General features: G+C 36.0%; 1 protein-coding gene, 1 long non-coding RNA gene and 1 other non-coding gene across 4 annotated transcripts in view; 1 reads left to right on the top strand and 2 right to left on the bottom strand.

The window, feature by feature from the left end:
* The window catches only part of LOC140167351 (uncharacterized), a 52,231-nt gene that overhangs the window by 3,463 nt on the left and 21,021 nt on the right, over positions 1 to 27,747 (top strand). The gene's annotated exons all lie outside the window — the stretch shown is intronic.
* Positions 1,126 to 21,614, bottom strand: LOC140168611 (uncharacterized). Of its 2 annotated transcripts, none has more exons than XM_072192012.1 (14): positions 21,287 to 21,614; positions 15,357 to 15,733; positions 14,197 to 14,321; positions 12,855 to 13,030; positions 12,037 to 12,252; positions 11,410 to 11,493; positions 9,710 to 10,178; positions 9,188 to 9,339; positions 7,998 to 8,181; positions 6,763 to 6,975; positions 6,030 to 6,177; positions 5,273 to 5,371; positions 4,481 to 4,567; positions 1,126 to 3,214 (listed from the first exon to the last, which is right to left on the bottom strand). In XM_072192012.1, the coding sequence occupies exons 1-14, from the start codon at positions 21,488 to 21,490 to the stop codon at positions 3,175 to 3,177; spliced, it is 2,574 nt and encodes an 857-aa protein (XP_072048113.1). In that variant the 5' UTR covers positions 21,491 to 21,614; the 3' UTR covers positions 1,126 to 3,174. The 2 variants fall into 2 exon arrangements, with proteins under 2 accessions (XP_072048113.1, XP_072048114.1); XM_072192013.1 differs by lacking the exon at positions 21,287 to 21,614 and adding an exon at positions 18,072 to 18,143.
* On the bottom strand, positions 8,302 to 8,375 carry Trnat-cgu (transfer RNA threonine (anticodon CGU)). The gene has a single exon. It is a non-coding gene; the product is annotated as a tRNA-Thr (tRNA).

The raw sequence follows: 27,747 nt of genomic DNA, 5'->3' as shown, positions 1-27,747 counted from the left end.
CCCCATTTCTTTTCAATTTTGCCTCATTTTAGGCAGTTACTTGGGTCCACCATAAGGGTTCGCGACCTTTTTACAAATCGAGTGGGACGGTCCATTCTCAACTTTAGGGCATAGACCCTATCCAATTTGGCAAAACAATCTGTCCACCAATCTGTCCTGCCATTCCAATTGTTATATCGTTCCGGTTATTGGATAGGTTCTATAGGTGATGATGGTCCACCAGTTTTTGTTACACAAAACTATAATTATGGCGCGATTACGTTTTATGCATAACATTATTCTGAGCATTATTTTTTCCTAAACAATGACATTAAAATTATGGATTTCGTTCTTATTTCAACTGGTTTACAATGTAACTTGAGTTTTGTTTAATACCATCATTCCTTCCCAAGAATATCAGCTTTCGCTTGACATTTTCAGATACAGTGACTTTACAGGAATTGTTTTCTGTAACCTGATTGTTTTAAATAATATTTTCTGATGCAAAAATTCTTTTGTTTCCAAATGTCCTTCTCATACAAAAAAAACCCGGAATAACAAATAGAAAATAAATGTGTCATTTTATAGTAGGCCTATAGGCCTATACCTTCTCAGACCAATTCGTAAAATAAATAAATAAATAAATAAATAAATAAATAAATAAATAAATAAATAAATAAATAAATAAATAAATACACAAGGAATGTATTTATATATATAAGCTGGGCATATTTTAGAACAGCTTAGTTCATAAATAATAACGTAATGTTTCAACAGTAGGGTTTCAACACAAATTATGCATACTGGCAAATATATAGCTATTTTGATGGACAATACTTCCTGATACGGATGGTCGAATAAATACTATCTCAGCGCATTATGACATTCGTCCCCATTGCTCTAAATGGATTGATTCAAAAAGTTTATGGTACCCGACGTTCTGGCTTTTTATAAAAATATCGCGGAAAAGACCAAAATTGAAAAGAAATGAGGTTCTAAACTGAACTTTAGAATTTGAAAAGTATAAATCATGTTAGGTCTAAGGCTGTGCTAACACTTTTCTTTGATGACTTTGACCACAATTTTCAATTTTTTCAAATATCTTAAAAATTCAAGAATCTAAGCTAATTGAACAGACAGTAGTGTTTAATATGAAAACGGGTAGTTTTGTACATAAAAGTTTTCTAGACTAAACCAATCATAAATGATTAAAAACAATTAGAAAATTTGTATAGCTGTAAGGTCATGCATCTTTTACATGCTAAAAAATTCTATTTACTGCCTTTACAGAAGCAGTTTTATGCAGATTTTACACCAAAAGAAAATTAATCCCATAGTGTTAGTGTGTACCACATCCTCCACCTCCGCTACCCTGCCCATTCTCTGAATTCTATGAAGTACAGTGTCAGTATTAAAAAGGTTAAAGAATTTATTTTTACAGGGTTGAAAGTACATTTAGCAATAAAATGAGACCAAAAGCATGGTAATACCTTCTTGCTTGGCAGAGATATCATCAATTAATTCTAGTCGAATTTGTTAAAACGTAACATTACCACATTTTTTGGGTGGCGAGTATAAGATACATGACCTTTTAAAAAAGTGTTTAATTTGTGTACATTGTGGAACATTCAACTACGTTTCTTACTCCGCGACTAATCATGCTAATACGCGAGGGTACAACGCTACTCTACGCGTCCATATATGCAAGGTTATTTGTGTACAACAGCTTACTACGCACAGCCATGCAAAGAGTATGTTCCACATTGTACACAAATTTAATAATTTTTCTATAGTAAGTGCTATCTCTTACTATGTTCATTTTTTTACATTCATCAGACTAATTATCTGGTCACAATCAAGTACATAGGGCTTTTAACACACTACATTCAAGTCTGGTTTTGCACTTTGATTTCAATTGTGCAGTTGCTTTTTATCAAAACATTATCTGTTGACAGCACTTGCACAATGCCTGGCACAATGTTTCCTCAATTTCCTTAATATGTCTGGAAAACAAATATTTATAATAAGAAATTCCTTATGACTATGAGTAAGCAGTGCATAACAATACTGTGCTTTGTAAACTTTGCGGGACTACCGAAGTTTGAGCAAGCCATTTTCTGTCTTCAGGGATGATGCTTTACAGCAGCAGCAAATTGAAATCAATTTTATTTACATTTTGATAATCCTGTTTCATATTCAGAACTTTCATAATGGGTTTTGCTCACAAATTATTCATGAATCTGTCATCTCAAGTTTATGAATGAATTAGAACGCACCAAAACGTGATCAAATTCAGGGCCACATTACCAAAGTTTGATGTAAAGTAATGCAAATGAAAAATGTGAAGAATGTGGTTAATGAGAGGTAGCCGTGAGCAGCAATTTCTTTGAAATTGGTCTTATGTCACAAATTCTTCACCGCGTACTGTACATGCCAACATTTTGGCCCTTAATGACATGTTATGGAGCAAATCAAACAAAATGTTTGTTACAGTAAGGGTACAGTGCAACACATACGTTTCTGCATGCAGTATCTGTCCCTTGATCATATTCATTGCATTTTATATCTTTGACTCACAACATCTGGTAATTTCATCTCATTATTTTATCTGGCATGATCACATTCTCAATGTAATGTAACCTCCTAGTTCTATAGTCCTAGTTAATTCTTACGTAGTGTGTATTTATTAACCAATAAATGGTCCCATGCAAATGGTGTAAACAAACTACATAACATTAGTTTATCGACCAGCAACATGAGTAGCCAGACATGATATGAATGGCCAGTAAACATAGCATACTGCAAAATTGAAGCTCCCCTCTGATCAAGACAATTTCGCAATGCTTTGTGACAAAAAGGGAAGATATCAGCTGAGACAAGTACGGAAGGAATCATCAGAAATTGGTAATTTAGGTATTAGCAGAGGTATGCTCAAAGGGCGATGGGCAATCTTCCTGTTTGTCAGTCAGGGGAAATTCACCCAGGTGGGAAATTATGGCTAGCAATTTTAGAGAGGATCTAGGAAAGCTAGCTGAAAAATTTTGAGCAGTCAGGGTGAATCAAGACCCTTGCAAGGGTGTATCTGTCGACATGATGTAATATCTTCTAGCATTTTTTTTCATGCTCCTTAGCAACTTGGTTGGTCCACATTTCACAGTCAGGGCCTTGTTCACAGCAACATATTGAATGCCATTATCATTCCACTCCATCCATTTGTGTTTGCGAATCCTCTCCGCTGTAAAGAACAAAGGTGAACGTGAATGAATGTAACTTAACTAATGCCGATGGTCTAAATTGAATACACAAATGTATGCATCATTTCAATTGCATGCTTGTAATATCTTTTATTTAAGCACCATAATATATGGATTTTAAATGTTGTTTTGTGAATGTGTTCCTCTGAAGGGTTGAAGACCATGAAATCCTATTAATGCTTTGGTGGACAGAAAACAGTTATGGCCCTGAAGATTAATCATCATGAGCTACATGATTGTTTTGCAAAGATACAGGGATTTAAAATGTAGATGACTTTGTAGATGATTAGTAGCACATCTGGATCTGATCTTAATGCGCTGTTGCGAAGTGCATTTTAAAGGTGCGAAGTGCATTTTAAAGGTGGGTAACCCGATTGACAGCCTCCCCCCCCCCCCACTTTACCCCACCAAAATGCAGATTTTGGTATCAGGTAAAAGCTCATATTTTTCTCATTAACCTTAACAAGGAACATGCTTTTTTGCTATCGGAAGGCAGAGAAGGAACAAAAAAGGAGAGAAGATGAAGAAAGATTTCACAACTCCTAATATTGATGTTAACACGAAAAATAGCATCTCTCAATTGATATCAATTTATTACATGGATATCATTAATAAAAACATTGTAGACTATATTACCATGATTATCACCCTATATAAATGTCAGTAATTCCTTAAGGAATTAGTCCCATTTACAAAAAACATTTACAAGAAACATTTACGTGTTCTTTTTGCTTGAATGCTTGAAAGGGACGACATTTTATGTTATACGTTAATTTTAAAGAATTTCATTTTGCAATTATATCAGGTCACCTTCCTTGAACGCAGCTACAAATGTATAACACAAGGAATAGTTTGCATCATCTAATTTTGTTAAATGATTTGATGCAGAAGTTATTGGTTTGTTTCCACATACTGCTAGCAAGGCCATGAATACCCCAGAAAAGAGCTCCAAAGTCACTTGCATTTATTATGGAGGGCAGAATTAACAATCCATTTGTTGCCGAAATGAGTAACATGTAATTGCGGACATAGGTACTTCTGGCTCTAAGCCCTCAATATACTATATATAAATTGCCCATATTTAACTTGAGACCATGTACGAGGTGTCCTATTTACTAAATATGTGCAAGAAGTGTGAACAAACGATATTTAACTTGTAAAAGATCAAAAAGTCTGGAATATCAAAATCAGGGAAGTGCAAGCGGTGAAGCTGAACCAACAAATCTTCAAAAGAATAACCCATTTACCTTTCAATCTGCTGTATCTCTTGTGTATTCATACGCTGTCCATATTGGCTCATGGAATCATCCATCTCATCAGAGCTGTTATCATTGCTGAAAGATCAAGATTAAAGAACCAGTATTTGAAAATGTCAATATTATTTGCAGTGGCATAGGCATACATCTCGGGTATTAATCTCAGCTGATATCAGCAAGCAGACAACCATTTGCCTAAATCCCATGAACACACCATAGGTTAATATATCATTTCAGACTGCTTTCAGGGGGTTGACCATACTATGATCAGTCTCAATATTTATAAGCCGAACAAATATATGAAAAGCTCAGTTGCAAAAGCCCTTACATGCAAAAGCCCTCTTGCTGAAATTGGATATTGTCATGACATTATAATGTGGGTAAAAATACAGATTTTGGTTTGTTGTTTGACCTTCATACCACCTTCCGTTCCGAGGATATCGTATATTTCCTGTTCTTGAAATCTGAACATGGCAAAATGTTAATGAGTACAATATTATTGATCCACGAGGCACAGTCCCATTTCATGAGCGGGATGGCGCGCATTTATCAAACTTTAGTAAACAGATGTAGACATGCATTGTCAACAGCAGCCCCACAACCAGGGCGTTTATCAAAGGTAAATAGATAAATAGCATGACCAAGACATAGACCAGTGTGTATGATATCAAAGTAAACAGATAGAAAGCATGACAATATCCTACAACTTATTACAAGGCCCAAATTAACAAACATGACTACTTTTTCATGTTAAACTGGGTCAACAGACATCTTTTAATTTACCTTTCTCCATTTCCCATTTCAACTTCATTGAGGATGGCAGATGTTCCAGAACCTCTGGTCCCATTAGTGTTGGGAAGTACAGTGCTCTCAGAGGGCTTACTGTAATAAAAAAAAAACAGATTAAGATTAGTCAGATTAGTGGCCATACATGGGATTGACTGCAACATATCACACAATGCAAATGGATTAAGGTGATCTTGTGTCCCACTGCATGATGAGATCATCAGGATTTAGATTCCTTGCAGTGCATGGTAGGTAAATTGTCAACCAGACAAGGTTTTAAAAAATGCATTGTTGTACTCCTATATTGCAAAATACTTTTGCACAAATACATGTATTGTACTTGACGTACAACCAAAAAATAAATGTCCAAATAGGCAAAATGTTATTCATAGAACATTATGTGACACAATCTGATCCACTCAGAACAATGTCAGCAATAATGGAATTGAGATATAGACACAAAAAAAGACAAAAATAATACAAAACAGGAAAATATGACAAACAAAAAGTTCCTAAATTTCCAACCAAGTAAAGCAAGGACTAGGGATTTCAACATCAATACGTTTAGATACTGAATAAGTTAGTGATGGTGATAACTTGATTTTGCACTTTGGGTTGAGTAGATCAGATGATGTCACATATGGGTATGTTTTTGAAACATATGGGTATTTGTTTTTTAACTTGTTAATGTCATCCTTCTAGAAACATGCTATACCATTCATACATTACAGATCCCATCAAATTCAATAATTACCTGCGAGCTTTTTCTATAGCAACAGCTTCAATTAAGCTCATCTGCCTCTTGTTGAGTACCCCAAGGGCAAAATTTGCCCTCTCCTCTGTCCTTACCAACTGAATGCAATTCCTCTTTGAATCCAGGCAGGCAATAACAGCTGCAAGATCTGAAGAAAAGAAAAAAAACTCATTGTTGATGGATTAAAAAATTGGGACGGCTGTCCAAAATAAGTTGTCTGACTATACAGAGAGTGAGCACCCCATATAGTACTGCAGCTATTCACAAGTTCGATATAAGATTGGATTAATTGAGCCTATATTTATTAGTCGAGCTAAGAGTTTTTAAATATAGAGTCCAATATAGCGAGATCAATAAATATTGGGCATAACGTGATAAGCATTTATTAACCTATAAATACTGTTTACAATTCAATTTGAATACTACTTCCCATAATTATGTGATGTGATCAAGCAAATTCAGTCGGCACACAGAAATACTGATGTTGAGATATACCAAACAAAGGATTTTTGTTCTTTTTTCTTTCCCATCGTTTTGAAAACTCTTTAGCTGTGCATATCTTTTAAACTGGTTGTCCAAATCTTTTAAACTGGTTGTCCAAATTGAATTGGATATTCTGCTAAATGTATCTTTGCAAAATTAATGATGTCTACAATCTTATAAGAAACTGAAAATTGAATGTCCAACTTCAGACTGATTTTGCTTGATCACACCACATATGTTATAAACCTACCATTCTGCAAATTGATGGATAGTATCCACTGGTTCTGGGAAGAAAATGTGTGGATTAGTTGCTTCATCAGATCAGTGTCATCTTCTGAAGTAAACAGATTTGAATTGTCTGATCTCCTGGTTACAAGGCTTGTAGTTGGTGAGGGCATTACGTTCCCTGTTGACCAGTATCCAACGACTACTGTCTTCACACTTGAATGTAGTAATCCCTTTCCTAAGTAGAAAGAAATATCATCAAATGATCATTGAAATAACACACGAGACAAAGGTAACATTCACAATAGTCCTAGCAATTGCCTAACAGCTAACTGGGCAATTTCAAGTGCATCATTCCGCAACACAAAGTTTGCATATGCAATTAGGAAATTGGGGTGGTTTGGAAAAGTTTCTCCTACCTTTAATCATTCATTTACCACTAACAGTTCCATTATGCTATTTAACTACATGTTTAGCTGCTGCATTAAAAGAAATTCATATGCTAACTTCACGTTGCAGAATGATGTGCTTGGAATTACCCAAAACAGTTGTTTCAGAGGCAAATCATCATTCTTAGGCTGTAGAGCAAGCAACCACATGATGCAGTGATGCACAGCAATCTGTGACAAGTGTGTGAATCATATCTTCATCATGCCCTAGTTTTCTTCAGGGACAAGAAGCACAGTAAAATATAACTATTCATTTACTGAAGCTACTGATTTCACAACCACAATGTTTCCAATACCATGTTAAGTGACAAGTCCTACCAAAGTGATGGAGATTATAATAAAATGGCAAATTAAATTAAATAGATATATTATTTACATTAAAAGGCGAAATTTAATGGCATCGTTTTGAATTATGGTGCAGTGCAATTTCATCCGGCCATGCTAAGAAATATTTATTTGTTTTGCCTTACAATTTGGTATACTATATTGTTTTCACCTTTATTTTTACTTTTGGATTGATAAAGAATAGAATGGTGTACACACAGCACCAACACAAAGTGCACTGAGTATTGCGTGATGTGAAATCACATAAACCAAATAATTCCTGCCTATTACGGGAGCTGATTATAATTTAGGTGTGCTGCCACAGTACTAAATTGTGTGTGCTACCTATATAATATTACAACCCAATTATACACATAGGTACAATTATAGTGATTTGTCGGCACTTGCCACACAAACACTCGTAAGCTCTCGGATATCAATACCAAACGAGGTGAAACCGAAAATAAGCTAAACAAATATAACCTACCTCCTATAACTCTGCCTGGAAGAACATTGGTATACACAACCTCCACGTGTATGCATTCCTCTGCCATCTTGGTGGCCAATTTCCCCACATCCATTACATCCACCCATATTAACACCATAAAGCTGTTCTTGTCCATATCCAAGTTCAGAGAAATGACATCTCTGATATGGAAAGAATCAATATCCTAGAGCAGATGAAAACAAAATACCAGTTCACTTTATCCAAATAAGAATACACATATATATAAACATTATTTTTCATCAGGTTCGCCATCGCAAATAATAAAGTTGACACGTAGAAAAAGTGATCCCGCCTGGGAATCGAACCCAGGACCTCAGGTTTACGAGACCTACGCCTTAACCACTCGGCCACGGGAGCTTCACGATTAGGCTGGTTGAAATTCGAACCCATAAGTGGTCACTTAAACGTATTCTTAAAGCTATATTGTAACATTTGCTAAGGAGGATGCCCTCAGTATTTTTCAAAATTCTGTTTTTTACATGATTGTAATGTACTTTATCAAACAAACATACCCTGCAAAAATCAAGACTTTATTTAGGTGCTGTAGTTTTGTCAAAATCCAGGATTTTGAATAAAACGCAGGAACCGTTGTTTCATTATAATTTTTATACATGATGGAAATATTACTTGAACACGTACACGATGTTCATAACACAGTACGTACATGGCGTGCGGGATGGTCATACACACATCAAAGAATAATACTGTAGAACAACCGACGGAGTGACATTATAATATTAGCGACATCTGCGCTGGTAGTAAATTCCAATTTTCTTTGCTTAAACCTCAGTTATTCAGCTCAAAATTAAAAGGGGATATATGCGACAGTAAAGCTAACATTGTATGTAAACAAAATAATCTATTTTTTATGGAACTGTTACAACAAGGCTTTAATCAAGTAATTTGATGTAAATATTAATTCCTCCGCAATATCGAAGTATTTCGCAAAATTATAACATGACTTGTACTGTATGTAACCAGACTTGTAATTCTTCATCTTTATACAAAACTCAACATTTTTATGGGGGTGGGCTATTGGTAGGCTGACCACAATCTGATAAATTGGGCAAATGCATCATTTAACATTATCCAAAGAGGTAGTTTGTGTTGACAATTGACAAAGCATAAAAAAATATACTATTCCATAGAACCTCCTCTTGCGGTCTTACCTCCTGTTTTGCCTCCATAAGGATAACATCTGCACCATGAAATTTTTGAAACTGGTCCTTCACCCTCTCCTTCGTCATGAGGGCCACATCGATTGTACCTATGTAAGCACAGACATCTCCTTCCACATAGCACTGTGGTGATAATTCTGTCTCTGCAAATTAAGAATCCAAGTACATAATTATACATCAAACATGTTGCACACAAATTTTCTTTAAATCCATGATATTATTTGAATCATTTCTCTTGACTGTTACAGGGTATCTCAGGAACAGAAAATGATAAGAATTACATTACAGTATATCTCATGCCTTTTGGATTCTGTCCATTTCCATTACCATTGCATTATATCCTAGAATTGCTGAATTTTAACCAACTGTTCCTCAAAATTATCAACTAGCCACATTTTTCATTTTATCACAAATCATGTGTCTTTGTGTAGAAACAAAATAATAAAAATATGGGTGCGCAATTGTTAGCAAAGTATCACCTGAACACGTCATATTTTATGTTTAACCACATACCAGTTCCTTCTTTGTACCTCTTCGCCGAAGAGGTAAATGCATCCCACACTGCAGGCAACTGCCTTTTGAAGTTTAGTGAGATGAATCTATCCAGAGCCTCTGCTGTGGTGTGGAGGGGATATGTAGATAGAGCTTTCTCCCAATCCGTTTCCCCAACTGCCTTTAAGAAGCACTGCTGGGCAAGCCGACGTTTATTGATCACTTTACACTCCTGTGTAAACGCCTTCAAACCCAGCTCCCCATCTACCAGTTCATTTAATAACTGAACCTGGCAGTCGGGGTCTCGAATCAAGGTGAATTCATTAAAGTGGTAGGCCTTCAAATCCCCTCCACACTGCAACTCTTCTATAGAAAGTTTGGAGCCTTTAATTTCCCCATCGTCATAAGCATCATATACATTTTCTAATGCTGTATATGCTTCCTCTTCCAGACTAGCAAGACTCAAAATGGTCTTGCTAGGTGCATCAGTCTATAAAAGTAAATTGAGAAAATTATGCCATTAGGACACCATTATATACAGGGCGAGTCAAATAGAGCAAAGAATCAATATTTATGTAAGAACCGAGTTAAACTTTCCCATTATTGAAAGTTTCTATAAATGCCACATTCAATAGTGACATTCTGTGAAAAAATGAAGTGACTTACTGCTACCGTTTCATTTTTATGAGTCCTTTTGCTGCGATACCCAATTTCATTATTTGTCCACGAGGTACCATGTATTTTGAATGAGAGCACACAATGCACGATTAAGGCACCAGCTCTGAAACTGACTTAACAAATAATGTTTCTTTTTAAACAAGACTAAGGCAATAACAATTTGGGTGCTCCATTTTATTTCAATGACAATGAGGTTAAGCAAATGGCAGTTAAATCTACTGTATACAGAGTGGGCTGACATTCAAATTTTAGTTGTCTCTTGGACAAACATTAAAATTGGGTATCACTATAAAATGTGTCATAAAAACAAAACACTAAATGCTAATTCCTTGATTTTTTCACACAAGATTACTAATGGATATGTTATTTTCAAAATGTTTTAAAACCTAAAAAGTTCAACCCAGTTCTTAAATAAAAATGGATTCTTTTCTCTATTGCACATCCTGTATGCAAACAAAAGGTAAAGTTTTTGCACTATCGTTTAGAGCACATCAAAGTCTAGGGAAGGTTTTCTCATTTTTTTTAAAATATTTGTTTTTAACAAAAATAAACCTCATTATGTGCAATTTTTAGCTTAATAGAGTGACAAAAAAAATTGCTTTTTTCACATGTTTTTTTTCAATATCTTCAAATAAAGAGGTATATTTCATCAAAATAAAAAAAAACTTCCTAATTCCATGTCTCTTCTTCATGAAAAGGTAAATGATTTTTTTTTTTTTTTTATTGATTTTTTTATGTTGTCACAAAAAAAAAGGCGTATTCAAAACTCAAGATTTTTGAAAAAATCTGACGTCACCATGGGATTCCTTGACTAATTTCCTTTCCAAAACTGAGAGTTATCAAATATTCATGATGGTCAATCATTGAACAAATCACACACACACTATTTACACAAAGTATGTCATGACTGCTTTGAAATACGCTGTAACAAGCACAGAATGGGTGTCATGATTTTATTCATGTGCTTCATGGAACAATTGGCCCACAGTAACAAATGATGATGGACTTTGCCTGTTGGTTAATTTTTTCATTGAAAGGCTTACCTTCAGTCTCAAAACCACTTTACAAGTCTCCTTCCACGCTTCATCAGAACTGTCTTTAAGAAACTGCTTCCTGCAGTATTTTACCTATTGAATAAAAAGACAATAAATGAGTTTGGACCTACAAATTCAAAAGATTTTTATGGTTGAATTAAACCTGACAAAGAGGCTGTATCAAAATGGTACCCATGCTAAACATAGATCAGTTGAAAATCAAAGTTTCTTAGTATAAAAACACTTTGTAAGTAATACATTTTAACTACTGTACTTGTTTTCCGTATCAACAGGTCAAAGAAGATGACTAATTGCTATCAGCAGCATGATAAGTACAGACTGGGTGCTGTTACATTTCTGGATATTTTTAAGGAATATGTATTTATTGGAAGGGATCAGTCTTAGCTATGAATGATCTGATGACAAGTGCCTGCCATTTTCACCATAACCCCTGTCCAAAGGTTTACAATAAAAATATAATATAATATAATATAATATAATATAATATAATATAATATAATATAATATAATATAATATAATATAATATAATACAAATATAATATAATACAAATATAAACATATTAAATATAAACAAAAACAAAATTACTGGATTTGTACATCTTTATATCAATTACCTTGTCTGCAGTGGTCATTTTTGAGTGGATCCCTTGAATGTTGTTATGCTCATTGGCAAGCCAGCTTACTGCTGTGGGATTTGTCAGTAGCTCACTACCATACACGTGAAGATCCCGGGTCTTGAATCGTGGATTGTCTGGCGATTCCTGGTTAAGCCCTTTAACCGCTGCTAACTGGTGGCACCCACCAACAACTGTGTATGTATGTGCATTTGGCTGTAGAAATATAGCATTCAAATATTAAGATAATAACAAAGTTTCAATTACAAATACTGTTTTATGAATCTTGTATCCGGTACATGGGGCATAGTTTCGTTAAACAAAATTCAATATGTTCATATTTAACAACAACTGCTGTAAGATTATCTAGAAAATTGATATTATCACAGTGGTCATAACTCAGTTCAGGGCAACTATGAATTCAAAGACTCCTCTGAATTTACAGACCGTCTGTGAATTCAAATACTCTGGCTAACTCGTACTGCATTTTTAGCTAGTTTTGTTTCAAGATGTTTTTAAAAAAAACTGAACAAAGTCATGCAAGTTTTTCAGATGTTCCTGCTTTATTTTATTGCCTGATTTTGCTCTGCTCAAAAAATTGCAAATAGAATTTTAAACTTTTTCATAAGTATTTACTAGCATTTTGATGTAATAAAAAAATATCAGTATCATTTCGAGTTCAACTGAAGGCGTTCATAATGATCAAACAACATATTTTTATTTATCGAAAATCGAATATGGCATAGTCTATCAATTGGTCTAAGAACAGCAGCTGATTGTTTTTAAAGATTGTACAATGCTTCATTCAATCTCCTTACCCTGCTTGCGTCAAATTCCTCTTTTTCAACATTAACTATTGCCACAAGTGGTGCTCCTTTCATGAAGGGATTTGCCTTAATGGATGCCATGATCACTTCCTTCCAATGATCGGATGTTTCACGTAAGTAATCCTCCCCAGCACGCAGTTGACATATGTTCACTGTAAATATGCCATCTGTAGGTAGTGAAAGCAATAAATTAAAATTGGGTTTGGAATGGCATTACATGCATGTAACATCAAGTCAGTTTGTATACGTTTATCAGTCTGGTTCACAACAAAATACAAAGCCTGAAGCAGAAGCGCCATTGATGATTGATGACGGTTCCCCGTTTATCAAGGTTAAGGGTAGACAAGGTATTGTTGGTTGAAGCAACCTAAAAATCGATTTTCATTATCTAGATCAATATATTATTGAAAAATAACACTTTGATGTTTTGCAAAAGTTCATTCTACAAATCGTATACTTTGCAAACTTGCTTCAATTTATTGTTGTTAATGAGTTATGTACGTTTTACAAAAGTGTTGTTTTTTCAGCCCACTTTACAATGTAACTCAACATGCTCAAGAACCGTAGCACCTATAAAAGTATATCTGTGATATTTTATTTTCTTCTACACACTTGCTATGAATTGAGCAATGCAGTTTTTGCCAAACCTCACTACCATTCGTAAGATGGTGTGAACTACCAAATCACAACAGTTTAAAATAATCAATAACCTTAAGCATGTTTTCTTGGCTATTTTCCACATTACTGATCAATCAGGGTTGTCCTGTTTCAGTCTTGGAACTGCAGACTTTATTTGGTGCATCTGTCTAAAGTTATTTTAGCCGATTCCTGTCAGTAAACATATTTTTGTTGCCAAATAGGCCAATTATCTTTAAAAAGGAGTACATTGTATGCTATTTGCCACATGATTGAATATTTTTGTGACCTCAGCAGTCAGCACCACACCTGAAATATGAAGTTTCATACCATCATATAAAGTGCAATACGGTGTGACTTATCAGTGGGCTAACCACATTGAAACCATTGGACCATTCTTGATTCTTTAACTTTCACATATCACAAAGTGAAACCTGATGAGCAGAAAAAATGTCATGTCAGTTGCCTTGTGTAATTCTGCCATCTAGTAATACAACATAAAAAGTGGTAAAATAAAAAAATATATGTTGGTATTTCAAAAATTATTGGGAAAATAAACAAATAAATATTGTTATTTACAGCGCCTTACACATATATTCAAAGTGCTTTAGTTTATACCCCTGTCGTCACCACTCACCAGATCTGATAAATATAACCCCACCTCATAGCACACTAAAAATTTAATGATGCACCATACCTATTTCTGATCCTGTAATAACTTCTCTTATTTTATTCTCTTCAGTCATGTCAGGGCTGGGTGGTGTTTTCTTGCTGCGTAGTGAACGTGGTGGTCGAGTAGACGTCCCAGATTTCCCATTTGAGCTGAAATGTATCAATTGAATGAAAACATAAATATTGGCAATATTGTTCAATTATTCAATGATCATATTGTCGGACCAACAGAAAATCAAAAATTTTGATGCAGATATACTGTAGATTTCACGCGGTCATTAACAGTCACATAGTTCATATGTCTAACACTCCATGAGAAACTGAGCGCATGGATGAGTCTCATGTGTAAAAAAGGTAGGCCTATCACCAAATTTTGACAACTTGTTATTTTTAAAAGTAAAAAACATGTAATGAAGTTAATCTGTAGTGACGAATTTTAATGCAAGGTTTCTGAATTTTGAACTTTTTTGGACTTGGATAATTTTTGGGCCTTGGATGCAAAATTCGGAAACCTCACTAGTGCTGCAGAATGGTGCCCAATACAAAAAAATTGTTAAATGTTTGTGAAAAGTGTGAAAAGTGTAAAAATTGACATAGATGTCAGTGATCATATACTAAACATATCTTGATAGAGGGCCAAAATTATTTCGGCTTAGAATCCAAGATGGCCGCCAAAATTCAAAATGGCCGCTACAACCGTAGAAATAAGTTCATGTTAACAACCTGTAGTGGTATTTTTCTGCATGTCTGTAGCTGAAAACGGGTAAATAGCCCATGTCTGGATGGTTATTAATTATTCAACTCAAAAAGAATCCAAAATTGCAGCTAAATTCAAAATGGCCACCATTTCAGAGAAGCAATACTTAATTTTACGTTTACAATCTTAAATTGCGCTTAATTCTGCAAGTATATGCATCATTACTTTTCAATTATTCATTGTTGATTCTTTGTTTATTGTTCATGTTATTGATGTGATGTTGCATGTCGAAAAGGGGAGCTTTGTGGCAGAACACTTTTCAAGAAACTAGTGAAAATAAGCAGCAAAACAAGAACAATAACATTTCTCCCACTGGCTATTCAAAAAATGTGTATCATATTATATTGAAAATTCACTTTTAATAAGCACCCCTCATTGAAAATATTACTACCCCCATGGCATTAGAGAATATATGCCTACAATATTACCTGTTGTCCTGTGTGTCATTTGTCACGTTTGTTGCCTTGTTCTGTGTGTCCTTTGCCTGTTGCTCAGGATTATTTGAACTTGCATCAGAAAAACCAAAATTATCTGATCCAGTTGAGCCTTCACCTGATGTTGACGAGCTGGTTGGTGATGAGCTGGGTGATGAGCTGGGTGATGAGCTGGATGATGAGTTGGGTGATGAGTTGGGTGAAGAGCTGGATGCTGTCTGACATGTTAACTTTTTCAGTTCCTCTGTCGCCTTCCTAACAAACTCCTCGCTAGTACTAAGTCTTGCGAACTTTTTTGAAAATGGGGACTTGGTGAAGTCAAACTGTAGCCTGTCCAAATACATCTTTCGCTGTCCCCCTTCGCATACTACCTTTAAAAATAAAATGCAATAATACTGTACATATGATATGTGTAAAATAAATTTCAAATATGAAGTTCTGACCTAAACGTACCAGTTTATCTTTGACTTCCATTCTTGGCCACCACATACAATGTATCAAGTAATTTTAATATAGAAGGCAAGTTCTAAATCTACCGGGTACCATTTCTTGATTGTGTCAAGGTGAGCATTGAGAAAGTCCTGAAAATTTGGGCATAGCTCTGCCGTCTCAGCATAATTTCAGCAAAAGATGTCCTAAATATCATTCATAACCTCATTAACGCGGCTGTGTACTCTAGACATTGTTTCTTTCGCGAAATTGAGCTCCTTTCAAATAGGAGCCCCTCCAAAGAGCAGACTGGATGTATACAATATCCAGATCGTGTCACATAGCCCCCCCCCCCCCCACCCCACCACAATTATCACCTGTTTGTACACATGTATAATCAATCAAACTAATAATTTCATTTCATTAGCCTTATCGACTTGGAGCGTTAAATTTCAGGATAGTAATGAGAAAAATAGTATCTATTATGTGATACCAAAACCTCATCAACAATGAAAAAAATCGGGGGGATGATGCTGTCGATCGGGTTACGGACCTTTAAGCATCATGATTCATATTTTGTAGACCCTCCCTCGGGTCCATGGAGAACGACTGGTAATGTAGATTATACAACATTAAATAAACCCGATACATGGACCCTTCCAATGTGTAGGTAATTTGCCTTCCAGCTCCCAGCATTTCGTGGGAGTTCAAATTTACCGATCCTGAGGCCCGAGTTTTCTATATCACGTCCGTGGTCTCACTGTCTTCCCGTTTGTGCGGCGTTTGTGTAAGCGGCTACTTAGCCTGACCAATCAATGTAGATCTCAGCAAGCAAGGCGATATTTGAAATAGGTTTTCATTGATAGTCTATTGATCATAACCAACGCGCGCGCAAAATGACAATAGAACTGGGTCATGCATGGTATGTGCCTACCATATTTGAAGTGACAATGAGGCGGGGCTATCATAATTGACGCCACAGTCACGTTACATAGCTTGATAATTATTTGGAAGGCAGTTTACTACCGTATCAAAGGGGAACAGTCTGGGTTTAGGAGAGCTAAATATAAAAAAATAAACAAGTTGGTCTGTAGATTAAAGGGGCATTTCGTGATCCACAGCCTCATCCCCCCACTTTTCCCAAAAAAAGTTGAGATTTTTACACCACTGGATACCTCTGGCTACATAAATGTTTAATTGTTTATGTACCAAATATTTCTTGCAGATTAATTCGTTTAGCAAAAATAACGCTAAATTTGAATTTCGTTCTGGTGCACCAGAACGAAATTACAACACATTGTCTATGGAGCAATGTAATACACATAATCATGCGTGCCGGGTAACTTCAAAACGCAAAATCGGAATCAACTGAAATTTTGGAAATAAGCTTTTTTCGTGGATATCTACTGAAAAATGTCATAAAAAGAGGATGCTAGGATCACGAAATACTCCTTTAATGGAGTTTTAAATCGATACACAGTGCTCCAGGAGCACTACAACTTTGTTGTCATTTATAATTAGGGCTTAGTGGTGTGTTGTTTTAATCTTTGGAGTGAAGGAGAAGGTGATTTTAGCTCTAATTATTTACCCACAGATGGAACCCAGACTGTGGGACAGTCTACATATTTCGAGGTGTGGAAAGACATGGACACCAAATTGGTGTCGTATGACCTTTGACATTCTTTTGTGGCGAGTGACATGGCATGGTCTTTCAATTCACGCCGAGTGTCCTTGACAGGCAGGCGTGACTATGCTTCTGACATTGGTCATGAAAGAATTCAAAAGATAACCTCTGCCCTAATAAATCCCGAGCTATTGTCTGAAACCATGGAAACTGCTCCTCGGAAGATGTATCATAAGAACTCAAGTCTTCAAATGATAGTCATGTAACGACCAAAAGATAAATTACCGACTATCATTGAAGACTGAGTTCCGCAGTCTACTTAGACTACTAGTACTACATGCTAGCATTGGCTAGTTTATCTGCACCCGGCCCCCGGGCTAGTGCAGTTGTGTATGTGTGGGTGGACTATTTGAATATTTCATAAGCTTATCAAAAACCCTACCGTGTCTGTGCTAACATTATTCACACCTTGCCGTCTTAAATTAGTTCGAAAAGTGACATTTGGCAGGTATAAATCCTCTGGTTTGGTCAGAAAATTTGATAATTTTTGATGTTCGAGCATGATGTGAGATTGCCGAATTCTGCATCTTTTACGTATAGTGATTTAGCACCGTACGGATATTTCACCAAACCACATAAATTTGTTCATTTCTTACCAGCTGAAACATGCATTTAGTACACCACAACGTTGATTTTCAAGCCTAGAATCATGAAATTAAACATCTCTTTCGTCTTTCCGCATCCGTAGAAAATCAAATTCTCCCGGTTTGACAGCAAAATAAACAAAATCGAGTTCATGAATGGATAGTCTCATATAGAGTGCGTTTGTGTTCGCTCTTGATCGCATACGATCGGTCAATTTACAATACGTTAAAATTTGCGGGGATTGGGTTGGACAAATTGGGTTTCAAGACAATCACAATGCACATATTTAATGGTGTGCTTCTACTCTCACATCCCTGCTTAATAATTAAACCTGTTGCAGTTCTCATCTCATTAAATCGTTCTATAAATAAAAATTCCTTTAAAAGGAATAGGGCGGGCAAATGAAAAATTGCCAAGAGAAATGAAAGAATGAGTAAGTCAAGTTCACAATTAAAAACAGGGAAAATATGACACAACATCGAATTCCAATGGGGGAATAACACAAAACGTATAAACAAAGTTAAAAGAGTTTTTAACTTTATACGTTTGTTATTCATTCATTGGAGGTTGTGTCATATTTTCCTTGATTTTAATCTTATCTATTGCTTATCCTTTGATCTCTGCTGGTCAGTTGGAACAGATTTTCCCTGTTTTTATATTAACCCTTCACATCATAACAAAAGACGTTTTATGTTAACATTTTATATAAAACATTGTTATAAAACTTTTGTAGATAATAGTTATTTAAAATATTTTCGTAATCATTTTTTTTATCATCAGATAGAAAGACTTCTGCTCATCTTCTCTGGTGAGACAACAGGGCTGGGGTATCTTTCCATATCAAAGTTTAAAAATCTGTCATATCAATTTCCTCAATAGCTATTAGTATAAAATGATATATATGACCTTCACGATGCTATTAATTTAGCCCAAAGATTAGGGAAACTAGCAAAACTGGTGAACTGGTACTGTTCAAATAAAAACATCTGCAAATCTTGCTGCAATTTCCAAATAGTATTTCTATTACTTAAATAATTATTTTTGTTATTTCTTTTAATACAAACACATTACTGCCTATGACGACTTTATCGTATTACTTACATATCAAAATCAAGTAATAATTACAAAACTCGTCGTAAACTATCACCTCTGTGGGTGTTTGGGATATAACCGGCACGAATATTTTCTCAACACTGCGGCATGTGAGAAAGTACTAAAAGTAGGTCAATAGTCAGAGAATACAGGGCGGGTGCGGCATAGCCTGAATCCTTCCAGGCCCAGAATTGCGGCGTCTTTATATTACCCACAATCCTTCACGTTGCTAACCCGATGACCGTGCGTAGATGTTGATAGGACTGGAGGATTCAGTCTAGGTGCGGCACGGCCCAACAAGTTGATCTCTTGATAAAGGAATGTCTTAATTTACTGACCAATCAGGAAAGAGTTTGGTTAATGTTTTCTGGTGGAATCAGGAATTTCTTGAAACAATCTGTTTTAGATATAAATCGGGCCAATGCAAGTAATGCATAGTGCATACCATGGGACTTCCTGCATCGATTTTTGTCTGCATTGACAATACATGGGTGAATTCACACAACAGTAAAATGGAAAACCGTTCTAGTAGCATTGACAGTGGACATACCTATTATTAGTTTTTTTTATAATATATACATTTTAAATTTCTTTGTATAGAGGGTATGCAATACGACGTCACTCATGACAGAGCCATCCTCATTTAAATAAAATTCTGTCCTCCATAAGGTGCCACGGGGCAAATCGCATGATAATACATTAAAACAGGTGATAGGTATGAATGGATGTGGAATCGATCTAGAGACCTGTCCCTCTGTCATCTTAAGCTATTTTAGAACTGTCCTCCAACATGGCTGCCATCTCAATTGTTATACCGTTCCGGTTGGTTTATTGCATACACTCTATTGTATTGTTTTTATCAATAATCAATACAGTTAATGAGCTAATATGACTTGAAAGTGCTCATTAATATGTAATTTTTGCCAATATTTTGCATAAATGTTCATAACATTTTTATTTAATAGAATATTGGTTTCAAACTTGGTCAAAGTGTTCCCAATTAATGAGCAAGCCGCCCTAATTTGCATAATTAATTAATATTTATGCAAATTAGCTCATTATTTATGCAAATATGCAAATTAGTGGGCGTGTTCACTATATAATACATTAGAACATTTTAGAAACACTTTGACCAATTTTCAGGGCAAAAGTACCATGAACATTTATGGCTTTATGCATTGGTTTTTAGCAAAATATTGGCAAAAATTACATATTAATGAGCCTTTACAGTCCTTTGAGCTCATTAACTGCATTGATTATTGATAAAAACAATAAGATACAAAGAAAATATAATGTGATGTATAATGGAAACCGTATGTCCGATTTGCATAAAACAAAAGGCATATTGATCAGTGTATTTCACCCTACTCAATTAATCTGCTTAAAACATACTCAAAGCATTTCCTAATTTCTAGAAAATGACTCCATAACCACCTTAACAGCTGCGTTACTTTTTGTGCAGACTTTATTGTAATTGAACACGCATAATTCAACAGTGTACATATCAAGTAAAATTCAGTACAGGTGAATAAAAATGGAAAAACAAAAACAAAAATTCAGTATGGCCTAGCAGAGCTCTAACTAAGTCAAACCTAGATTGTTTTTCTCAATTTTATCCTTTAGTTGATCCACCCATATAAAAAAAATCAATCCATGATGTATATATGTACAGGATGATTTAAAATGAACTGTACCCAACTTAACCCATTTTTTTAAATATATATTCGCGGAGATTGTACAACTATCATAGAAAGCAGTGTAGTATAAATTTTGAATTTTGATAATAAGTGGTTATAGTCAGAAGATATCGCATTTTCAACTTATCATCCATTTTTAGACCAACACATGGAACTAAGTTTACCTGTGTTCTCTACCGCAGTAACAACATTGATGTGTTTTATAAAAATGTACTTTTCTTCAAAACCATTTGAGGTAAAGACATGCTTTTTTTCACCAATAATAGGAAATAATAACTCAAATTATTTAAATGTCGGTAAGTATTTTATTTTAATTTTTGAATTTGGGTACAGTTCATTTTAAATCACCCTGTACTAAATTAGCTCTAACACTCAGTATGTCTATGTTGCTTTTTAAAAGTATTCAAACCCCAAATAGTATCTTTAAGCTTCTTTACCTTTAAAGGATTCGGGTAGTCTCTCTTGCCTTTCTTCAACTCTTCCAATTCGTTTACATCTGGTAGTTTAATCGCTGCAACAGCCGGATAGATGCTTTTACTCTTGTCCCCGACTACTCTCATCCGTCCCTCAGGGTTAAATAAATAGGCCTTCGGAGGTTGCTCTTCCCCAATTTCAAACCACCATTTGGCTTTCTTCGTCATGGTGCAGGCGAATGTAGAAGTCAAGTCAAAATGTGAAGTCTAAGAAGTCTTCCAAGTCCGTATAACCGTTAATGCGAACCAAGTTTCAAGTGAGCTATTCTATGATTCATGCAGCTTATTAGGCCTAACAAATCCCGACGCATTATAATACAGTGTTGCCAATCCTTTTCAAGCTTGGATATCACGGCTCAAATCACATGTCGAAAGTCGCACACTTTTTCACTTCAACCAATGCAATAATTGTTTATTGGACTAGGAAATTAATAGCAAAAGTTGCTGGACCAAAATCAAATCATCAGATCATCCGATCATCCAACTTGGCTTTAGAATGAGGGAACATGAGGTAAATTCACGAGATAAATTATCAAATGTCATCCCAATTGGGCTACCAAATCGCGGTATTGGAAACCACACACTTGAGAGAATAAATAAACAAGAGCTGTTGTTCTTCGGTACTAGCATCCTATTGTCATGGTCATAAATCAATATTTCAGAGCGTCAATACCCATATACTCAATTATGGTGACTAAATACACGTAAAGTTTATTGCAAACATGGATGCAGGATGATAACTTTTAATACAGTAGATTTTAGATTTATTTATTTGAACACACGCTTTCATAAAGCATTAATTTATTTATTCAAAAGAAATGGTAAAATTACAAAAAATAAATGATCAGTGGCGTAGATTTCTTTTTGAAATTGGGGGGATGAAGTTGGAAAAAAATCTTGAAGTATAGTCAATCCAGCACCCTTTGGCGACAGAATTAGTTTATGATATAAATGCGCTCTTCGAAGCGTGCGAAAATTTTTGCTATTTTGAAGCTAAACTGATGAAATATGGTGTAAAAGTAGATTAACGAAAATTTGCACTTTGGGGAATAAAATGGGCAAATATGACGTTAATTTGGTCAGAAAACCACTATCAGGCGTCAACATTGGGGGATGATTGTATGGACCATCCCCCCTGGCAAAATAGATATATTATTAATTATCTATTATTTTCTTAATTCTAAAACAAGTGGTCGCAATTAACCTACATCAACCTGTTTTGAAAAGGAACATGCATTTAATTATTTTACAACTATGTTTGATTTTATTCATAAGTATAAATGGTACTGCATGTTCGTTGTTCATTCATCATTATAGTTGATATGATCAAAGTCAGAAAGTAGCAAATGTAAGTCATTAAAAGTTATTTTAAAAGAGAAAATCCAAAATATTAATAAATTAATTAAATATTTTGCAATTCTCTACTTTCTGCATGACCACCCGGCATGGCCGGCTTGGTGAATACAGAGACCCAGACCAGAGACCCAGAGACCAGAGAAGATAATTTTCTCATTATACCGTACTCTCTGGTATAACCATGCAGCATGTCTGTTTCGGGCCAAATTGGAGAAGGAGACAGGACATGCACTTGAGAGTCTATTGTTATTGAACCCAATTCACATTTCACAATTCATACAAGGATTATTGATTGGTCCTATGAAGTTGAATCTGGTGATTGTACACTATGCGCATACCATACAATATTAACTTGACAAACCAATATTACAGAGAAGTTCGTGTGAGGCTCAGTGTATTGCAGGGCCTGCAAATAGAAAGTTGTTTTGGACAATTAGGCTATTTATTACTTGGTATCTTGGCTATATAGGCCAAATAAAAAAAATAATGTTTCACTTTCACGTCCCCTCCCGCTACCTTTTTTGAGGTTTCCTGAAATATATTTTTATTTTTTGAAATTCAGTTATAACTTTTCAAAAAATATGTCTAGGAAGTTGGGATGCTTTCTAGCCTTGTTAAGATACAAGAAACATTTTAGGAAGGTTTGTGATCATTAGAGGGGCGTAACTCTCAGAACAACAAATAAAAAAAGGGACTTCTTTTTCCAGGCATTATTGTATGTACGCTGAAACAGCTCTATAAGTATGGGTATTTACATCAATCTTCCTCCTTTTTTTTTTTTTTGAAAACCCGGACGTGAAATATGTTTTATTTTTACTTGGCCTTATACAGAACTGACTAATTACAACAGCACTTGTCCCCTGAGCAATTGTTAAACCTTTCAAAGGCTAATGCACAGCTAGTCTAGTATAATATTTTGATTTGCAGTAAATACAGTAAGCAAAAGAATTAAGGTACCAGTTGTGTTGTTCTTTTTCCTACCCCCCCCCCCCAATGTCAAAAAAAAAAGAAATCAACGCCACTGCCACATGCTACACACACAAACCTCTCACTCCTCACCACATATAAGTACATGTCCACCCCACCTCCAAAGCGCACACCTATAAATTTTCTCATCAAAAGTAGATCTATTGGCATTGGCATATATATCCCGGCATGGGTGGGGGGTAAATCTCCCCTATTTTGCCAGGGGTTTGGTCCATACAATCAAACAAACATGTATTTAAAAATATACATAAAAGTCATAAAAATAATATCATATAAATTATACACATACTATACAAGAAATTTAAATAACATGTGATTTTTACATTTACAATGTCCTGCATAAAAGAGATATTATTGCAAGTTAGTATAATATGTTCTTGAAGACATTTGCATTGACAGGAAGGGGATTTTTAATGTTTCGGGGAAGATCATTCCAGGCCTTAGCCCCCCTGAACAGGAAAGTTCTCTTGCCAGTCTCAGTGCGCATCTTATTTATAACCAGATTCCCAGAGGTCGGCGGATCTGAGAGTATAATTGCTATAAGCATCAATACACTTGGTGAAAATATTGCACAGGGCTGGTAGGCCTACCCCCAAGACATTTAAAAACATTGAGACAGATACGATATTTACGACGATCAGAGTTTTAGAGTTATGTGGTATCAGTATTACTCATACCACCGTTTATGTCCTAATCCATAACCCCCCCCCCCTCTCGAAGTTGTAAACAAATAATTATGTTTAAGCTCACTTTGAACCTCTAGCCTACATTTAACCCTGCCCCGACCCCTGCAATAAATTTAGTGACTCCCCAGAAGAGAATTAATGTCCTGTATACTCCCGGGGACCACTGGACTGAAAATACACCCCTAAACAAGTAAAACAAGTGTAATTTACTACCCTAAACAAGTATGGCGATTGTTTTACCCCTATAAAGCAAGTAACACATTTATTTTGAACACCCTAAGCAAGTATTTCCTTTAAATACTACTTGAAGCCACATTGTCCCTGTTTTTCCTAAAATTATAACTCGGAATGTAACCACGATGCTAGAGGGATTTCCCTTTTAACAAAGGAGCACCGCATAGATAGTCGCATACGTACACTGACGCACACTTCACCGTACCCCCCCTTTTTTTTTTTAAAAATACTTCGCAACACCTTATTAGGGCCAAGCGAGAAGGACTCTGGAACCACACCCTGGAACCTAGAGACGGTGCACGTGCTTGCAGATGTCAGAACCGGGATGGCCCCTTCTCAAGGTCGAATCACGGGACAACGGCTTTACGTGACGCGTGACTTACGAATCACGGACGTCGCACATACACTACCTATTAATAATATCTGCACGTGCTAAGCAGTGTGGGGGTGAAAAGAAATTCTACACGTAAATTCTGTGCCCGGCCCGGGGGGGTGGGGCACTTCCATAGTGGATACGCATCATGTGCCTCGGGAATGACCCCTTTTTCAAACCGGCTTGTACCCAATGACCCCCTTTTTGTGTTATGGTCCTACCTATTACCCAATGACCCCCTTTTAAAAAATCCATGTACTCAATGACCCCCTTTTTCTATTTCCTGCTATACCCAATGACCCCCCTTTTAATTCCCAAATTTAGGTGGCCCATTCCATGTCAACTCCAGGGATGTGCACCGCAGCACCTCTTCAATTTTTTTTTTCTTTTTCTGTGTGGTGGTAGATATTGACGAGAAAGTAAAATCCCGAAAATTTGAGCTTCATACTCCATTTCGTTTTCCCGTGGCATCAATTTGAAATTTAGAGGGGTAAGCATAAAAAATGTGTCGCAACGCGAAAGACGATGTTTGGAGATCCATAAATGTATAAAGGGAACCATTTACAACTTTGAAAAGTATGTATCCTGGGGTACTTATTTGTGTAGACTTCAAATCTGGCATCAAAAATCTTGTAACTCCTTTACTTTAAAAGATATAGGGCCCTCAAAATGCAACTTCGTCCATCCAGGACCAACTTTGGGGGTCAAAACTCCAAAAGTAAAAAATAATTATATTGTCCATTTTTTGCCAGTCAGAGCCCTTTGGTAGGACATTACTCTTAAGGCCAATATTGAACCTATTAGAGTAATGTTTTTAGCTGAGATATGACTGGCAAAAATGGACAAAACCCCAATTGTACATTTTGTACATTTTGACCCCCCCTGAAAACCAATGTCAAGGCATTTTGATCCACCATCAACTTTTAGGTATGTTGAAAACATGTCCTTGGACAACATTTCTGAGAGATATTGGCTTTGGGACTCAAATAAGTAACACATCAGAAGGTTTGCATTCTCATAAGTTGTAAATGGTCATTATACATTTATGGACCTCCAAACGTTGTCTCTGAGAATGCAACACATTTTTACGCTGACCCCCTAAATTTCAAATTGATGCCACGGGAAAACGAAATGGAGTATGAAGTCAAATTTTCGGAATTTTACTTTCTCATCAATATCTACCACCACACAGAAAAAGAAAAAATTGAAGAGGTGCTGCGGTGCACATCCCTGGAGTTGACATGGAATGGGTCAGGTGGTATTTGTTTTCTCCTCCAGAAATAATGAGATTTTTCACATTTCCAAGGTGGTCAAGTTGTTTTTACGCAGTTTGGCACTTATTTATGTGTACTTAAATGATACTCTTTTGGCAATCCTGTACTCAATGACTCCCATTTTACTTTTTGTTACCCCAATGACCATCCTTTTTTCAAAGTTTCATACCGAATGACCCCATTTTTATTCAGGTTGTGTACTGAATGACCCCATATTTTTGTAATTGTACATTTTACCTGAATGCCCCCTACTTTTAACATGGCTGAGGCACATCCCTGCCATTTCAGATAGGGAGTGCCCCCCCGTGGTGCCCGGTTCATCATAAAACAGCATTATTGAAAGAATGAAGAAGAGCTAGGAGGAGTGGGTGGGGGTAAACTGCACTCACAGAATGTGAGTACAGGGATGTGCGGCAAAGAACATTGATCCCCATTTTTCAACCCCCCTCTCCCCCTAGATATAAGCAGGTCTGGATCCGGGGTCTGGACCAGCTGCCCGACCAGCTGCATGAGTCACATCCATTTCTATTCTAGTCAAAAAGAACAACTTCCTGTAGGCTACTTGAGTCGGATGGAGGAGAAAAACCGACCACTGAACCCCATCTTCGTACAATATGTTTATGCTATTAGGGGAGAGCGGGGAGTGCTCGCCCTAGGGGCAGGTTCGCCAACCCCTTGTTTCTCAGCACTACGGCTATCGGGTAATTTTGTGATGGCAAAAGTAGGGGTATAGGTCATTATAAACTTCTCATATATATACGCGATATAGGGACGTGTTCATCGAACCGCAGCCAAAACACAAAATTATATTACACCAAAATGTAATTTGTTCTTGCATTAATAATGTTGTATTCCGGGGGGCACTTCAATTTGAAATGGATATAGGTGTAGGGCTGGCACTTTCGCACTAAGGGGCATTCGGTGAGAGCAAAATGTAAAAAATATGGGGTCATTGGGTGAGAACATGACCTTTTTTTGAAACGAAATCTTTGGGTGTGAACCGAAAAAGCACCACTGAGAGAAACCTCAAAAATTGAATTTTTAGTTCTAAATGGCTTCAAATTTCATTGTTTTTTCAAAATAAGTAACAAAATCAGTGATAAATGAATGTTGCTACTCAAATTGAACTTGTAAGGGTCTTTGGGTGACAGATCAAATGGAAAAATACGGGGGTCTTCGGGTGACAGATCCGGGACACAGCATGTGTTCGTAAAAAAATATGGGGTCTTTGGGTGACAGCGATGCTGAAAAAGGGGGTCTTAACAGCCCTACATACGCGTCACCTTCAAAGTTGAAGTGCCCCCGGGGTTGTATTATCATTGATACATAAAAACAGATGGTTTTAATGGAAATCTATATTGGGAATATATGGGATTTGTCAATGATTTAATGCTATAAACTCCTTATTCGATTTGTATTTTGCATACCCTGAAGAAAATACACAAAATGTGCACAAGGGGCACGTTCGCCCTTTTGAGGATGGGGCATGTTCGTCCAAAATCTTCCCCAGGCGGC

This window comes from Amphiura filiformis, chromosome 13, assembly GCF_039555335.1.
Source record: "Amphiura filiformis chromosome 13, Afil_fr2py, whole genome shotgun sequence".
In the NCBI taxonomy this organism is placed as follows: Eukaryota; Metazoa; Echinodermata; class Ophiuroidea; order Amphilepidida; family Amphiuridae; genus Amphiura; species Amphiura filiformis.
The sequence above is the reverse complement of the archived record's forward strand: the minus strand, read 5'-3'. Positions and strand labels throughout refer to the sequence as shown.

What these genes read in the sequence shown, in the direction of transcription:
- LOC140168611 (XM_072192012.1), bottom strand. Translation starts at nt 21,490, where the DNA reads ATGACGAAGAAAGCCAAATGGTGGTTTGAAATTGGGGAAGAGCAACCT. An exon ending in AATGACACACAGGACAACAG is followed by an intron (nt 14,322 to 15,356) that starts GTAATATTGTAG and finishes GATACATTTCAG; the next exon opens with CTCAAATGGGAAATCTGGGA. An exon ending in GAGGTACAAAGAAGGAACTG is followed by an intron (nt 9,340 to 9,709) that starts GTATGTGGTTAA and finishes CTTAATTTGCAG; the next exon opens with AGACAGAATTATCACCACAG.